We start from the raw sequence: 18205 nt of genomic DNA on the forward strand, positions 1-18205 counted from the left end.
CAATAAACCGAGACAGAGGAAGGACTGGTCTTTCCTACGTCCACTAGATTTATAGTAATCCTAACACAAGATGCAATCATTCTTTACTGAAAACATGTAAGTGGACTCAGTATCAATAATCTTCAGATGTTAGTTTTATTGTAGCATGCTCTTTCTTAAACGTATACAATTGAGTGAGACTACCAAACCCAAAACTGATGTACAACATCTTTGATTGTCAAATTTCATTCAGGATCTTTTCTTGTAAATAGTTTATCACTGAGGTACATCTGCTGTAAATAACGTTTTTCAACAAATAATTCTTCAAATAAGGATTTCATCATAGGACACACCACTCCACTGGCAGAAACAATCCCTCCACACACCATGGCCACTGACCAATGTTCCATTACAAAATCAAATTGTGAACCCCACTGCTGATGTCTGAGTCATACGTATGCATTTAGCAGAATATGACTTAAAATAGACCCAAATGGTCAGTTCGCCACTCTTCGTAATCCCCCCTTATCCTAAACCACAAAGACAGTCAGAGCACAAACATCGTCAAAACAATCTGATCTGAAAACGTTAAACCTCTAGTAAAGCAAGATCCCTAGAAACCACAATAAGTTATTTGTGTCAAATGTAAGGCTACGTTAAAGATTGAACCATAATATAACATAGAGAGAAATAAAATCACAGCATAGCAAATAATTGACAAAAACACGACAACAGCACCATCAAATAGAAATGTGCTTCCCGTTTGATTTAAATGACACAGAGATGCTACAGTACACTTTGTTACGCGCTGTAATGCTGAAAGTAACTGGGAAAGTGCCTTCAGCAGTTTTGTTCCGTGAGGATGGTACACTTGAGGATGCGAAGGTAGCTCTGGACCTTGTTAGAGTCTCTACGGAAGCAGTAGAGCAAGTCTTGATGGTCCATGACGTTGAACTCACTCCTCTTAGAGAACGAGGAAGAGGATGAGACCAGGGCATCAGGGGAGGATAGGTCACGCAGAGTGTTGCCGATAACCCCCAACAACCTCATCTATGAGGGACAGATGCACAGACGCACACAAACGCCAACAGGTGTTAGTCAGACTGGCGCACACAAACAACATATAAAGCAGTTTGGTAACACATTAGCTACACATTACCTTCTCTGCCACCCTCTCCACTCCATTCCTCAGCTCCTCCACCATGTCACTCATTTCCTGAGCCTTGTTGCTGCTGAGGGGGTTGAAGTCATTCTCCTTCTCCTCCTCCTCCTGTTCCCTTTCTTGGTCCTGCTCCTCGTTCTCCTCCTGCTCCTCCTCCTCCTGCTCCTCTTTCTCCTCCTCCTCCTGCTCCTCCTCCACCTTCTGCTCCTGCTGTGCCATCCTATGGTGAAGCTGGGTCAGGGGGACTCCCCAGGCTCCCAGCAGCCTCAGAATCACCTCTGTCAGCTCCTCTCTCTGGGCGGAGAAAGATGGAGGAGACAAGAACAAAAGCCACTGTTCACGGCAACAAAACGTCACTACGTCATTGCTGCAGGATCTGACACATTTACATTTAGTCATTTGGCAGACACTCTTATCCAGAGCGACTTACAGTAAGTACAGGGACATTCCCCCGAGGCAAGTAGGGTGAAGTGCCTTGCCCAAGGACACAACATCATATGGCGCGGCGGGGAATCGATCCGGCAACCTTCTGATTACTAGCCCGACTCCCTCACCGCTCACACAACACAACTAAACATACGTAAGGCTGGGTGTCAACCTGCCCCCACCTCTCATATGCTAAAGTCTGGAGTTTCTGGACGGTCTCAACTTGATGGCTCTCACACCCCATTCAAGATTTGGTCTGATTGGTTGGTCTTGTGTATAAAGGAAATTGTAATGCATTGTTCTGTGGATTCTTTATCTCCTGAGACCTTCTCCTCAGTTCTCCCTTGTCCTACTGTCCTACTCTTGCTTTCTCTCTGATTCACAATGATCATGGTAGAGTAGGTACGATTTAAAGCCTTCATTTTGCAACATGTTAGCCCTGTAATTGATTTCATTCATTTGCAATGTTATTAAATGCATATTTCATTTAACCGTACTTTGACCATTCTTGCTCTGACTTAACCCACAGATTCAAATACTTGGAATTCTATTGGTATTGGCATTATTTGGTTCATGTTAATTCACTGTTCAGTTTCCCATCTTCCTTTAAACCATAGGGGAATTCGTTTTGGTAGTTTGGACAATATTTAACCCCCTACACATACAGTACCAAACCGTTCTATAGATATGAATTTGAGCATGCAGATATAAACTCAAATTCTGATACAAAACCACATATTGTAAATACAAATGATGCATACTGCATGCACATTTGAAAAATACAAAGGCATTTACTTACTGCTAGTCGCTGTGCATTCTCTTTGCCGTCTGGGGTTAGTATTTTGTATGTGTGACACTTTTGTCTCCTTATCTGATTCCTGGAGGGAGGGAAATGTTGTTCCTTTAGGGAGGCACAGAATACAGGGGAGATAAAAGTTCAAACCACATCAATCCAAAGCAATCATACCGTAGTAGAAAACTTGAGACATACTATAGGGAAAAACTGGATGAAAGAGAGAAAATAGAGAAAAAAAGAGAAAGCGAGAAAGAGGGAAAAACGGCTAACAAAAGTAAAAGGACTTACAAACTCAGAGTGCAGATCGTTGGAAATCCCCTGAACCCTGGCTGACTGCTGGATGACCCTGTCAAGGAGGTCTGCCAGTGGCAGGGAATGGCACACTGCTCCATTTTGGGCACAGACGGGGGCACTGCCAGCCCTAAGTGGCACCTCCGAACACACAATTGCAAGGATTGCGAACCACACTGCAGATTAAAAGAGCACAGCTATTCAAAATCCTAATCAAAACAAATCATAAACTGCAAATCCTACTTTTGACTTATTTCAGTCTCACCTGGTGTCATGTTTCCTGATGCAGTTGGATGCTAGTGATTATAGTTCTCTGTGTTTGTCTCTCTCCTGTCCAGTGCTCTGCATAAGAAATTGGACTCCTTTATCGCAATAGAGCTCATTAAACAACATAAGAAGTGGAAATAATGGTCTCTGTGTTCGTCATTGCTCTGCTGACGTGAGTCTCCTATCACCCGGGAGCTTTCAGAAGCAAGCCAGGCGGAAGAGAGAGTGAAGGAGAGATAAATTGTTAGGATAAAGATGGGCCAGGCAGCAATGGTATCTGGGAACCTCTGTGAATGGAAGGAGTTTGGCTGGCTTTTCAAGTTAGAGTTATGAAGTTGGCAGTTCTGAATCGGTATTATCGACCTACTAATTTAATTGGGTAGCCAATGAGAGAATCATTCACAATCATGATGAAAGAGTCAGAAGAGGGAAAATACAGAAGGGATTGAAGGCGTTTAAGGTCAAGATTCATGTATTGTCATGCCATTGGATGAAGTGTTTTGTGTGTCCTGCAAGCGTATACCATCATGTGAAGTCAGCGAAATTGTAACAACTACGCTTGTATTGGAGGTCTGTGAATGAGTGTGACATAACACTGACGTCATTATTCATTTGATGTAGAGAATTACAAACCCTGAGGGGTTGCTAAGTTGCTGACCTGTCCTTTACACTATCTTGTGGTAAGTCTCAAGGACATTGAAGGACATTCAACAAAGACCGTTCTTAATGTGCCGTCTGTGAAGTTTTCTTGACATTCATTTATATATTTGATGAGGCAGCTTTCAGTCTTTTTTTCAGACCAATACCAGATACAGCGTTATGTAGAAAAAATTCTAACTGAGTTGACAACATTTCCTGTTGTAATGTAAATTAACATATTTTCCAGGTCCCTTCATTTTGTCAGGTATGTGCTGGGAGCCAGAATTACTGTATGTGGTAGAGGTCAATAAAGACCCCATTAGAATGCAGAACTCACCACGTAGAACAAACAAATTAGAAATTAAGTTGATTCAATCTGTTATCTGTATGTCATTTTTAAATGCCTTAACATTGTAAAGGAAACCCATTTGAAGAAGTCGGACGTCAGAAAGGGATTTATAGCCATGAAAGTTTGCACAGAGAAGAAATTTGCTTTGGCAGTAAGGTGCATACAATAAACATATAGGAATCTTAAATTTAAATATGTGGTCTAACTATACTAAGGATACATAAACTAGTAATACTAAATGGAATACAATTAAAATAAAATATACAATAAAATATAAGCCATGACTGAATTGACTGATCAAATTCATGATTTTTATTCACTGTTCACAGTTTAGCGGCGTCTCTGGGCGTGGCAATGGTGGTGATGAGGACGTGGGATTGGGCTAAAGCACAGCCAGTCTCCACCGCCATCCTTGCAGATCCAGACGCTGGGTGAGTTCTGGAGGTCAAAGGGGGATTACTCTAAAGGCCACTCTGTTGGTTGACTTGATGATGGAGGTGGTTGTGTGGTTCGGGGTCAGAGGCAGTGTCTAGTAGCCAACTAGGTGAACCCGGAAATGTTAAGTACACCAAAGTTTTATTGCAGAAATGTGAAGTATGGGTCCCCAGTATACATAAACTGACAGATTCTAATATGCATAATTAGCATTATTAGCTTAATCGTCCGATTTGACGACATATTTTGCACTGTATGGCCAATTCCTACCTACAATATTGGAGTATTTTTAGAGGTTTTAGAGGATGCTGAATTCAATTCTGGCACTTTCCTACTTTAAAATGGTTATTAAATAACAATTTTTGATACAGTGTTGCCAATTTAGAGACTTTCTCACTCTGGTAACTTTCCATACCCTTCTGGTGACTTATTGTCAAAAGCGACTAGCGACAAATCTAGCGACTTTTTCCAGTGTTGGAGACTTGCTGGTGTTTTGCTGAATTCAATTCTGGCACTTGTTGGCACTTGTTGTGGTGAAGCTTGCGAAAGCTCTTCCTCGCACCAAATCTCACGCCAAGGTTTTGGAAAAAGTTGGCAGCCCTGCCCATGTCTGACAGCATCTAACATGTAAGATGTAACTGATATATCAGCCTCATTATGAGTGTCAATGCTGTCAGCTTTATTGACCATATCAATCTTACTTCCTACATTGAAAGTACACAGGAGTTCGCTCAGCCTTTGCTTGTTGTGCTTGTTTTTCAAAACTTTGTCTTGACTAGCTAGAGGTGTAGTCAAAGAGAGCTTGTACTCAGAGGAGCTCTCCCCTGCTCTTCTTTGTTTCTCATGGTCCTTGGCAGACACCTGCTAATATCTGTCAAAGACGACAAATGTTTGGGTGTTGTAACAACTAAGACGATGTCCCATGCTGGCTGCAAGATCTGCCACTGTCCCAGATGATGGCCAAACCACGTGATAAATGAGCGAGATGCATCCACAATGACAACATCTGGTGGCTGGGGATTGCAAACTGGAATTCCAAGCTGCTGGACAAGCACTGACTTATTGCCCTTTCGGAGGCATCCATTGTCATCAATGATTGACAAGGGGACTGGGCTAAGCTCATATTTGAAGAGAGCACAATTTTTCTCTGGCCTCCCACCACCACCAATCGAGCAAATAATGACTCAAGGTCACAAACAACTTTCACACTGACCTTCATTCCCTTTTTCTGGAACGTTATAGTCACTACCTTGTGAGAGATGTGTGCATTAAATGCCTCCGGAAGTGATGAGGAAAACCTTTTACACATAGCCTGGCCAATCTTCAGCGCATCCTGCACATTCACCTTTTCATCAGCCACCTGTCCATTTATGATGTGGTAGAGCAAAGTGCTCTCTGTCATGAGTGGTTTTGTGTTTTCCCACAGCATCTTCACAATTTTAGAGCGGTCCTCAGCATCCAACTCCCGTCGTGCTTCACCCTCCTCTTTGTGTCTGTTGGACAGAGTCTTCTCTGATGCTATTTTATCACTGTACATGTCATCCAATGACTGAGAAAGATGTGAACATATGCCAAATGATTGGATCCAAACTGCAACCTGTTCAGGGTTGGTTGAAATACCCGTCATGCCCCCTGCTCCCTTCCCTTGCCTGATGCATGTCTGCTCCCCAAACATGTCTGCACTCACTGCATGTGCACCATCTGAATAGCGGCACACATGACTTCTGGAAAGAAGGTCATCTTTTGCAATGGAAGGAAGGTGCTGCATTTCACGTATATGCCAAGTTATCCATCTAGCTTAGTGGTGATGACCAGCAGCAAAAAAAATGGTTAGCATCTCTTCAAGGCAGTATTATTGCAGCAACCAGTCACCCTCTCTTTCTGCTCGCCAGAATGTATGTGCAATTAAGGTTGGAGTAATAAAGCAATCCACCCATAATCGGCCTGTTGGTCGCTGCCTTGCCTTTTCCAGGAATTCCAGTATCTGCTGATGACTCTTTTCTCCCTCCATTAAGAATTCATGAAGAAGGGCATACATAACCAAATGGAAGGCTCGCATTGCCTTAGGCCAGGCCTTTCCATTGAAGATACATGTCAGGCCGCCAAATGATGCACCTACCAGCTCTTCAAGGCCTGTTGAATTCATCAACTCCCCAATTGAGCCAATGAATGACATCAGGGTGTGCATCATTCCAAGGTTGAGTCCCACTGATGCCCATCGCTGTGGGTCACTCCATTTGATTTGGCAAGCAATCTTTTACAGCTGCATGTCAAATGTAATATGACTGTAGCTCATGCCAAGCTGCTTGAATGATGTGTCCAGGTATGTAATGGTACTGAGCACTGTATCAGGATGAGCAGGAGGTGAGTCGAGCAATGGTCCAAAGGCACTTATAGTTCTCATCTTATACACACCTTCATCATTATGACGATCTTGCACAACATTGTATGCTGACCAGTCCAGGGGAAGAAGAGAAGAATGGAGCTGACAGAGGCAAGCAGCATCTTTCCTCTGTGCTATAGAAACCCTCTCTTGGATGCTCTCTTGGACAGTAGCTGTTCTTGGCACTTCTTTCAGAGCAGGTGGAGTCACCTTCTTAGGGCCTATATAGTGTTCAATGGAAAGACGACTGTTACCCACCGGACAGAATTTTCTCAGCTTGGAGATTTGTTAGACGGGGTACTTTTAGCGATGTAATCTCACCGCCTGGAGTAGCCAATCCAGGGAACAGGATCCCTGCAGGATTTTGCACAAACTGAGTGGCCATGGCGGTTGAGCTGCAACCGTTGGGTGTGAAAACTACCAGATCAAAATTATCAACCCCAACTGTGAATAGGGCCAATAGACCTCTCCAGTCCTAATACCCGCAGGTACTTTTCTGCATCATCTGAGGTATATTTGGCAGCTGACTTCTGGAACCGGAGGACTTCATCATATGTTGCAACAAGACCATGCTCATTTAGCTCTGAACTACCATGCTTATGATGAAGTTTTACAGCTAGCCCCAAAGTTGTCTGATTCCAGCTTTTACTGATCTGCCGCTGGATGCAATGAGCAAGTGTCAGTGCTGGTTTGGTCACTGTTTGTTCCCTGGACACAAGACCGGAGACAAGTCTCAGGAGAGTTGGACTCGTACCTTAAATGACCCTTTCATGCCTAAAGCTGCCAAGGTCGTATTCACGGGGCAAGGGAATTTTCTGGACCTCTGCCTGCACTTTTCTGACTACCTTGCTGACATCATCATCATCGTCATTGGAGAAGCCAGCATGTCCTACTAATTTGAGTGATTTACCTATGTACTGCCTAAAGCCAACGATCGTCTGGCATCCTTCAACTCTCAGTACAATAATGTCATCACCATAATAATCACACAAGTTGGCCAGCATTTGCCTCTGGCATAAACTCCCAGAATTAGCTACAAAAACATCATGTAAATCGGAGACAGTGCAAGTCACTGACTTGTTTGCACTCAAGTGATGACCGAAGCTAGGCAGCTGTCTACTGGTTTACTAGCAGTTGCACTTGAGTCAATAGGTACCCTCCTGAAAGCCTTGTAACACTTGAAGTGATACAGAGCATCAGCTGCAGGTAGGTCCATGATGTCATTCATCCGTAGCTTCACAACCTCTGCCCAATCATCCTGCCGTTCATCATATTTAGACAAAATTACATCTTTAAAGGATGGATGGCCTGGCCTATCTAAAGGCTGACTTTTTTTTTTACTGGATACCACCTGTTAGGATTTTTAGAGCGAGAAGTGTATGAGCTGTAGCAAGATTTGTGACATAGCACAGAAACCGATGAAGCACCATCAGTAGCAATAATATTTGAAATAATCTCATGTATGGCTGTCTCCGAGCTCCTCGCTCTTACTAGAGTAGCAATTCCTTTGGACCCAGATATTTTGAAGTCACTTTGCCACTGCATGGTGCAAACAGACACTTCTTTCCTGACATTTCAACCTGATCTGACCACCTTTCTTTGTTTTGAACTATGACTACTGAACCCTAGAGTCGAATGGTTAAATAATCCTCCATAACAACTTGAAAAAGCAACAATAACAGACTGAATATTGACTGTCTTTAATCCTTTCCTTATCAAATTAGTCGGAAGAAGAATCTGAACATTGATGATGGCAACTAATTTTAGAACAGTAGATTCACCCACAAAATTAAGCACAAGTTAAGTTATGTTGTACTTCCTAGTTGTAGCTTCTTTATAAGCTTCTTCGATACGGCCATGAGTTCAACAACGCCAGCTTTCTGCTTTAAGGGAGGTTTGTGAAACTACTGCCTTTATGATTTATTTCCATACATTTTAGAATGTTTCAAGTACTTTAAAACTAGACTATGCTCCCTTGCGTTACACCATGCTTATTACAACAGCTACCTGCAACAGCTTATTTGCATAAAAACATAAACATCAAACATAAAAAATGTAAACAAATTTTGGTTATCAACATTCACGTAAAAGATTAGGAGCAACTCCTCAGTAAGGAAAGTAGCTGTTGGCATACCTGTCGACACTCCCGTTTTCCCCGGGAGTTCCCGTATTTCACACCCATCTCCTGCCCCCCTCCCGTTTTGTTATTCCTCCCGTGAAACTCCTGTAATGTGTATGGCCCAAACCTTGTTATATTAATAATCACATCAATATATTGTTCCAAGGTTGTCCAGTTGCCAGATCTTGTATGAAACGCATCCTACTCACATATTACATATACAATTTTCAACCCATTTGTGACATCAACCTGGCAACTTACAACCCAGTTGCGCTGTTGATATCTACGCAGGTAGACGGGAGAATTTGAATCAAGAATCAGTGGTAGAAATGGCATTACAATTCTCAGGTGGTGCTACGGCGAAAAAAAGTAAATATGGCTGCACATTTCTGTAACGCAGCACAATAAATCACAAAGCATGCCGATTTAGAGCTTTATTTCAATTATTCAAGCTCTGTCTCTGACTACCCCCCCCCCCCCCCCCCCCCCCCCCCCCCCCCCCGTTCTGAAGTGTCCCAGATTTTACAACTCAAATACTGACGTCATCGCTTAATTTGCAAATTTGTAATGGCTGCTGTGTGGGAGAGAGAAATTGCATTGTTGGAGACAAAATGTAGCTTTTGGAGACTGACGCTTTCACGTCAGTCTCCAAAACACCAGCAAGTCTCCAACAACACCGGAAAAAGTCGCTAGGTTTATCGCTAGTCGCCTTTGACAGTAAGTCACCAGGAGGGTATGGAAAGTTGCCAGATCTAGCGAGAAAGTCTCTAAGTTGGCAACACTGTATCCAAAATTGTTATTTAATAATCATTTTAAAGTATGAAAGTGCCAGAATTGAATTCAGCATCCTCTAAAACCTCTAAAAAGACTCCAATATTGTAGGAATTGGCCATACAGTGCAAAATATGTGGTCAAATTGGACGATTAAGCTAATAATGCAAATTATGCAAATTAGCATCCAGCAGTTTCTGTATACTGGGGACCCATACTTCACATTTCTGCAATAAAACTTTGGTGTACTCAACATTTCCGGGTTCACAATGGGGCTCTATGGGCTGGCTACTAGACTACAGGTTTGACGTCTCCTTCAGGATCAGGGTCCCCATCAAGGTCTCGGCTGGGGTGAGGGACACGTTGGAGGTTGCCTTCACGGGTGGGGTCACTGGCATGTTTGTGGTGGGAGCCAGGGTCTGGACAGCACCAAGGGTTGTGGCCTGGAATCAGATGCCCAACAAGCAAAGCATGTATTTTAATTAGATGGATTATAAAAACCCTACTGTGACTTCAATCACTGTTATAATCAAGTTCGTCTCACCTTGATCAACATTACTTCCTCTTTCACCTTGGCTACCGACTACAGAATGGCAACAGCCTCCTCCCTCTTAGTGCCCACTTCCTCCTTCAGGGCAACAGCCTCCTCTCTCTTAGTGCCCACTTCCTCCTTCCTGGTCACTTCCTCCTCCCTCTAAGTGACCACTTCCTCCTCCCTCTTAGTGACCACTTCCTCCTTCCGGGCAACAGCCTCCTCCCTCTTAGCGACCACTTCTTCCTTCCTGGTCACTTCCTCCTCCCCCTTAGAGACCACATCCTCCTTCCGGGCAACAGCCTCCTCTCTGTTAGTGACCACTTCCTCCTTCCTGGTCACTTTCTCCTCCCTCTTAGAGACCACTTTCTCCTTCCTGGTCACTTCCTCCTCCCTCTTAGTGACCACTTCCTCCTTCCTGGTCACTTCCTCCGCCCTCTTAGTGACCACTTCCTCCTTCCGGGCAACAGCTTCCTCTCTGATAGCGACCACTTCCTCCTTCCTGGTCACTTCCCCCTCGCTCTTAGAGACCACGTCCTCCTTCAGGGCAACAGCCTCCTCTCTGTTAGTGACCACTTCCTCCTTCCTGGTCACTTTCTCCTCCCTCTGAGAGACCACTTTCTCCTTCCTGGTCACTTCCTCCTCCCTCTTAGTGACCACTTCCTCCTTCCTGGTCAGTTCCTCCTCCCTCTTAGTGACCACTTCCTCCTTCCGGTCAACAGCCTCTTCTCTGTTAGTGACCACTTCCTCCTTCTTGGTCACTTCCTCCCCCCTCTTACTGAACACTTCCTCCTTCCTGGTCACATCCTCCTCCTTCTTAGTGACCACCTCCTCCCACCTGGTCACTTCCTCCGCACTCTTAGTGACCACTTCCTCCCACCTGTCTACCTCCTCCATCTTGCTCCCCAGCTCCTCCTGCTGCTCCATCAACAATTCAGCTTTCAGTGCAAGGTGTACCGCTTGGCGAGGCAGGATTTTCTCCTGTCACCTGAGCTCACTCGAGAACACTGAGAGTTGTTCAGGATCCATCTTCACCATAGGGAACACAAAAACCAAAACATTAGGTTGTCAGCGCTTGACATTAACATTTTTGCTCACCAGCCACTGTGGCTAGAGGTTTTCCAAAGTTACTAGCCATTCATGACCAGTTTTTCTCTTTTGTGTTGGTGTCTGCCCTCCGGGTTTTCCTAAACCTGTTATGTGCCGCCATATCCTTGCCTTGCAATGAGTTTATTATTTTAGACAGGGTCCTCAAGTTTGATCTCCCAGGAGGGCATGGACCAGAAATTGTTGAAGATATCTGTTCTCTTCTCTTCAGTCAGTAGTTCACAACTTCGTTTCTTTGACTTTAAGCAGTGATGTGATGTGCAGGGTGGGCCCATGGTCTTTGGTGGTCTCTCCTGTCCCATTGTATTATTGTAACTCTCCCCCTTAAGACGCTTCTCCTTTATCACCTCTCGCTTCCACATATCTGGCCTTGGGCGCCTATGACGTTGAACAGCAGAAGTTTCAAGTACATCTCCTGCATTTCCTTCACTGTGTTGAGCTGTGTCTGTATCACTACCATTATCTGGGCTGTCATCTTTCTCAGGTCTATAGTCCTCATCCAAGACAGTGTCATCTAATTCAATATTTGATGATAAATCAGGATCTGATTCAGCTATGGAGGCTTTACTGGCTGTTTCGTCTTCTATCTGTTGCCCCATGTCTACGTCATTGCCTTCTTTCTCAGGTCTACTCTCATCTAGATCCTCTTACTCCACTGCATAGTTATCAACTTTATTTCCTGACAATTAAGAAGAAATTGCTATTGAGAAGTGCTATTGAGTATTTTAACACAGTAAACCAGGGGTCCTCGAACTATGGCCCGGGGGCCGGATACGGCCAACGCATTTGGACCGGCCCTCTGAACAATGCCAGTCTTTTTTTTTTTTTAAGTAGATGTTTTGATTTAAATAACAATGAATATGAAAAAAGTTATTTAAAATATTAATAATGCTCTTTTAATATGCTGTGATATGTACGAATGTACGGTGCATAACATAGTAATAAACTAATCTAGCATAAATACATTTAAAATCATAATAAAAAATCCACAATAATACTGGTAGTTACTCCGGCCCAAGTAGTTTTCTGTTCCTTCCGGCCCCACATTAAAGAAAGGCCCTTTCTGATCTGGCCCTCGCAGACAAAAGTTTGGGGACGCCTGCAGTAAACCATGTTAAATTCATAGGTTCACTGTAAAACTAATCTAAATTTTACCAAATATTTCTTATGTCTAGTCAAAATGTCTAATTTCTCAAACTAATCTATTTGCCCTTAAAATAAGAAGTGAATATTTGAAAAAATACTTCACTTGCCTAAAATTGCCTACATGTCTTTTTATAGTGATGTTTCTTAAGTGTAAAGATTTGTTCTGAGGTAATATTTTGCTAGTGTTGGCTAGCTACTTCATCATATCTTGTAGCAAAACAAAAAAAAAATATTGTAAAAAGTTTAAATACACAGTTTATGATACGTTTGATTGACTGAAATTACATTTAGTGTCTAGAAAATTGAAGAACTGAACTTGAATATGAACTCTTACCAGATGAAAACGAATCAAACAGAAGATCTAAATACAGCACTTCTGGACAGCCGTCTTCTCATGTTTTCTGCCATTTTGTTTGTATCAAAACTGCCTAAGTCAAAGAGATGACTAAGGCAGATAGTGTTTTTGGAATCTAATAAGTGTTGTGATTGGCTAAGGACTTAGGCAGAAAGGCAGGATGATGCAGCAGTGGTAGGACAGTGAAGTTAGGCAGATATCACAATTTGGCCAAAAAATTACTTAGGCAATTATGCTATGATTAACGATGTGTGTTCGCGCGTCTATGTTGCCTAGTAACGAACATACGGTGGCCGAGACTGTTCCATGTGTTTGCGCATCTATGTTGCCTAGTAACAAACGCACTGTGGCCGAGACTGTTTAACACGGGGGGAAAAGATAGGCTAGGCCTACGTGCTGGCGGCAGGAAACTTCACTCCGTGTGCCTGCGCCTAACACAGCAGACTTTTTTACCGCTCAGCACCGCGGGCCTTCCCACAGTGCACCACGCTCGGGGGCGTGTCAGACAGATTCATTCAGAGCTGTAGTTCTCTTAAATCACTGTTGTAGTTCATATAATGTCATGGCAAATATGCAGACAAAATACAACTTTTACACACATTAAGCAAAAATCCGACATGCATTCTAGATCTGACATGATCTTATCTACAGCACACAATAGGTTATCTTTTTCCACACTTTTTTTAGGCCGAGTGAAAGATTAAATGCCACCCGCACTCTATGGAACGGGTCTTGTTCCGGCTAGAAAAAAAGATGCATCAGACATAAACGTTGACATGTGTAACCTTTTATTATATTACTCGAAATCTCTGCAAATCAATCGCTAGATTATGACTTGCCACTACACATTCACTGTATGGATAGTGAGTGGCTGCCAGCAAGCATTTCAGCGTTGAATGTCAATCGTGTGCCGGGTGAGCTAGCTAGACTATGCAGCTAGCACAGAAGAAAGTTACGTAATGTGAAGAAACTGAATTAAAGTACAAAATACAACACACCAGGGACGCCGACAACCTCAGCAACCCTGCGCCAGGCATCATTTTTTTGTTTGTGTCTCTGTAATCGAACACAGACGTATCATACAATACTGGGTATGAAGACACGCATACGATGAGTTGCTCTTCCATCTTGAAATTGTCAAACCTAGAAATGTTTACCATGAACAACAGTTGCTACGTTACAAGAAACAAGAAACCAACCCGATTGGCCATCGCTGGCGTTTTCACGCTCCTCATTTACATAAAGTTAAGAAAAATCCAACTTTCGCCGCCCCGCTCGCCTTCCCACAATACCCTACGCGAGCGTCGATGCCCCGCTCGCCTTCCCACAATGCCCTACGCGGGCGTCAATGCCTGGTTACATTGAAAATGAATTGGAAGCTGACACCCCGCTCTGCCCGCCCCGCTGCAGTGTGAACGCACCGTAAATGTATATTAATGTATACAACGTTAGCAGGACAACTTGGTTGTCGTTGCCTTCTCAGCGTGAGAAATACAAGGTGTGGCGTTTGAGTGTGTGAACTGGTTGAAATGCGTGTGTCTCACGGGTAATACGTGAGGCTTGAGAATCCTGTTTTAGATGTGTTTTGAGAAGACCACAATAAAAAAAATAGAGAGATAGGCTATATAGAATTCCACCCGCCAAAGTGGCAAGTAAGTGTGCTAAATGTCAAGCCCTGGTTGTCGCCCAAATATGACATGAAATCTTTATTTATTCGCATGAAATAACTAAGTAGCCAATAAAACGTGACATGTATCATTTAACAAAGAACGCCTAGAATCCAAGCAATTCATTCATAAGATATTGGAAGACTACAGTGAAAATATATTTAAAAGTTTAAACTTTGATTTTATATTTAGCCTACAACAGAAGATGCTCAAATCATAGGCCTGGCCTGTGTAAAGGTAAAGCTTACCTGTAGAAATAGACCCATGTAGAAACACGGGTTCTAAGTGTCAGCTAATGCAGGTTGGTAAGTGGTCAATGCAAGTACGCTTGTAGTAGGAGATTTCTTGCAGTCAATGTCACGAATGATCATTTTCAGTCTGAAAAGTCTTATTTAAGCTAATTCGAATGTTTGATTCTATTTCTATATTTTCTTCCCATTCTAACGTCATAACAGGACTATCTGAATTCGAATGAGCGGACATCACTTCATCGTAAAGATGGATGATGTGGATTATCGTGCGGTGTCGTTGTCGTCCACTATACATTTAAACACATTTTAGATTTTGGAATCCAAATGATGGTTTTCCTTGTAGCCTACTACTACTGCAAGTTAACATCAAACTCGTTTTAAAACATTACACGTTCAAAACCAATTGTCCCTACTTAAATGTTCCTCATCCTCACAATAACAAGGACTTGATGTTGTAAAAAGGGTACTGCTCTGTCAGCAGTTTTTCAATAATTTGATGAAGCAACTTCGGGAATACTGACATTTTATTGTCAAGAACATGGGTATGGTTTCGACATATATCCAAAACAACCACAACATAAATACAGCAATCTCTTCATAAAATATCTTTGGAAATCATTAACATTTATCATTTCTATTTACAAATTTCAGTGCATTCCATTACTGTGTGCTATTAGTGACAGCTGAGGGACTGCTATACTGCCAGTGAACAGCAGAAGGCAGCAAAGGGTAGTTAAGAGTCCAGCTCCATTTTCTTCAGTAGCTCTGTTTTGAGCAGGTTAGAAACACATAAAAATAGACATGCTCGATGCACAAGCCAGGTGATATGCATGTTGCCCTCAGTAGCACTTTCAGAACTAAGGTCATGCCCCAGGCAAATGAGACTGCCAAAGTCGCACAGACTCAGGGTTTATCCTTTGATGCTGTTTCCAGGCCTGGTTCTTCCATTCACTCAGCACCTATGGTGTTTCCACTTGCGTGTTCCTACAGCCAGGTTAGCGTCCTTTTTGTGCCAGGGGAACAGGTGGTTGAGGGCCAGGGTGCGGTCGAGCAGCACGCTGCCAGTCAACAGGTAAAGCTGGGAGCGCCCGGGCCGCACCAGAGTGTGGGAGCAGCGCAGGTTGATGAGGAGCCACTGCTGAAGGAGATGCTGGGTGTCATAAGGGAGGAGAGGGCCCTGGCGAAAGAAGTCCACCCTGCCATCCACCTCAAACTCAGGCTTCCCCGTGTGATGGCGTCGGCGGGACAGTTTTGCTGTTACAACTGTGGAGGAGAGAGAGAGACAGAGAGAGAGAGAGAGAGAGAGAGAGTAAGTATACGTTTGGGTAAAAAATACATTACACTGTCTCTAATGATGCACACACACACAGACTTATTATTTAACCGTGAGTCTTACCAAATTCATCCCGGCACAGTGCATCCAGCACAGTTCTCAGCAAGGGGCTCTCCTCTACAGAAGGGCAGGACTGGCATGCAGGCTTGGGAAGTACTACAAGAGAGAAGACAAAGGGTAAACATCACTATGCTGAGCAACAACAGCACCGTCAGAAGACCTGGGAGCTAATAGCCACATATCTATTGATTCAAATGGGAACAGGGTGCGCAGTTCTTTAAATTCTACTTTAGTTAATTCAACTCGAGACACTTCGTTCACACCACAGAGGAGAGTTGTGGGTAACTGACCTTTAGCCAGGTGGCGGTTCTGTTTGGGGTGCGGTGACAGACACGTGTCCTCCTGCATGGGGAAGCGGTCACAGTCCAGGGCCTCTGGCCAGGTCTGACCCTGACAGGCCAACACCGGAGCACAGCTGTCCCTCACAGACACACACAGACTCCTACAGGGCTGGATGAACCTAAGGATGAGGAGACGGGACTTATTATTGCCAGGTACACACCAGTTACACCACTCTGGACATGAAAAAACCTACGCAATCACATTGATGAAGGATTTTCGGCAAAAATAAATGACTCGAAAATTGAGAACATTTAAATAAAAAAGATACTGTAAACAGACAGGAGAGGGTAAAATAAGACATAAGCGGACGCAAAATTATTGAAATATTGTTGAAGCTCCTTACGTGTCAAGGCAGACGGGGGCAATGAGGGAGCAGAGGAAGGCCTGGGCCTGGGGGTGGCACCCCGTCTGGAGCAGGGGCTTCCAGTCCTCCGACCGCGGCACCACCTCAGCCTCCAGGCTGCTGTGGCCCAGGAAGTTGGGCAGACGCATCACAGAGTAACCGACATCCTGGCACATCAAATAGAAATCTGCTTTCTGTTTGATTAAAATGACACAGAGATGCTACAGTACACTTTGTTACGCTGTAATGCTGAACGTCGCTGGGAAAGTGCCTTCAGCAGTTTTGTTGCGTGCGGATGGTACACAAAGGTAGATGCGAAGGTAGCTCTGGACCTTGTTAGAGTCTCTACGGAAGCAGTAGAGCAAGTCTTGATGGTCCATGACGTTGAACTCACTCCTCTTAGAGAAGGAGGAAGAGGATGAGACCAGGGCATCAAGGGAGGATAGGTCACGCAGAGTGTTACTATGATAACCCCCAACAACTGCATCTAACAGGGACAGATGCACAGATGCACACAAACACACACACCAACAGGTGTTAATCAGACTAGCGCACACAGACTAACATACAAAGCAGTTCGGTAACGAATTAGCTACATATTACCTTCTCTGCCACCCTCTCCACTCCATTCCTCAGCTCCTCCACCATGTCACTCATTTCCAGAGCCCTGTTGCTGCTGAGGGGGTTGAAGTCCTTCTCCTCCTCCTCTTGTTCCCCTTCGTGGTCCTGCTCGTCTTTCTCCTCTTTCTCCTCCTGCTCCTCCTTCTCCTCATCTTCCTGCTCCTCTTTCTCCTCCTCCTGCTCCTCCTCCACCTTCTGCTCCTGCTGTGCCATCCTATGGTGAAGCTGGGTCAGGGGGTCTCCCCAGGCTCCTAGCAGCCTCAGAATCACCTCTGTCAGCTCCTCTCTGTGGGCGGACAAGGTGGAGGAGACAAGAACAAGAGACACTGGTCACGGCGACCACGACAGCCAAAAGTTAATACGTCATTGCTGCAGGATCTTGAAACGTAAGGAGCTTCAACAATAATAATAAACGAAAATCTGTTTAGTTTCAGCAGCAGACAAATGAGTACCACACCAAATATGTTTTTGGTAAGTTCTTACATTCACTGCTGTCCCAAATTAGTTCGGTCTTTCGATATTTCTTTTTTTAGGTTGGTCCTCCTCTGTTTCCTTGGCAGACTTGTCCTCAGCTGTCTTGCTCCATCTGAGTGCTCTCTCAAAATCATCTTAAGTATCAAATATTAACAGTTAAGTAAAATCAAATGTCTACAGTTAAACAGTAAACAATAAATACATTTAGTACAAAGCGAATGTTGATTTCAACTGATCAGTTGCTGCAAATATCCGGACTCTTCTGCTGATCCATAGCTCCTCATCTGGGATCTCGTGTTGTTTTGCCCTTTTGGTCGGGTTGGATGGTGGCCAGTAACCAGGGGCGGACTTACCCAT

General features: G+C 43.9%; 2 protein-coding genes across 2 annotated transcripts; both read right to left on the reverse strand.

The window, feature by feature from the left end:
- Positions 1-819: 819 nt before the first annotated feature.
- On the reverse strand, positions 820-2940 carry LOC124477052 (prolactin-like). Its single transcript, XM_047034576.1, has 6 exons — positions 2920-2940; positions 2652-2830; positions 2367-2468; positions 1340-1435; positions 1139-1231; positions 820-1029 (listed from the first exon to the last, which is right to left on the reverse strand). The coding sequence occupies exons 1-6, from the start codon at positions 2927-2929 to the stop codon at positions 820-822; spliced, it is 690 nt and encodes a 229-aa protein (XP_046890532.1). The 5' UTR covers positions 2930-2940.
- A 12590-nt stretch (positions 2941-15530) lies between these two features.
- szl (sizzled) lies at positions 15531-18205 on the reverse strand. The gene is given in 9 exon segments (XM_047033461.1): positions 15531-15938; positions 16072-16164; positions 16359-16528; positions 16754-16947; positions 17056-17217; positions 17220-17240; positions 17357-17449; positions 17567-17700; positions 18202-18205. Coding segments are annotated over 9 exon segments (1182 nt in total). The 3' UTR covers positions 15531-15627.

This window comes from Hypomesus transpacificus, chromosome 14, assembly GCF_021917145.1.
Source record: "Hypomesus transpacificus isolate Combined female chromosome 14, fHypTra1, whole genome shotgun sequence".
Taxonomy (NCBI): domain Eukaryota; kingdom Metazoa; phylum Chordata; class Actinopteri; order Osmeriformes; family Osmeridae; genus Hypomesus; species Hypomesus transpacificus.

Coding starts and splice junctions, on each gene's coding strand:
- LOC124477052 (XM_047034576.1), bottom strand. Junction 1,436..2,366: donor AGAATGCACAGCGACTAGCA/GTAAGTAAATGC, acceptor TTCTCCGCCCAG/AGAGAGGAGCTGACAGAGGT. Junction 1,030..1,138: donor TGGAGAGGGTGGCAGAGAAG/GTAATGTGTAGC, acceptor TGTCCCTCATAG/ATGAGGTTGTTGGGGGTTAT.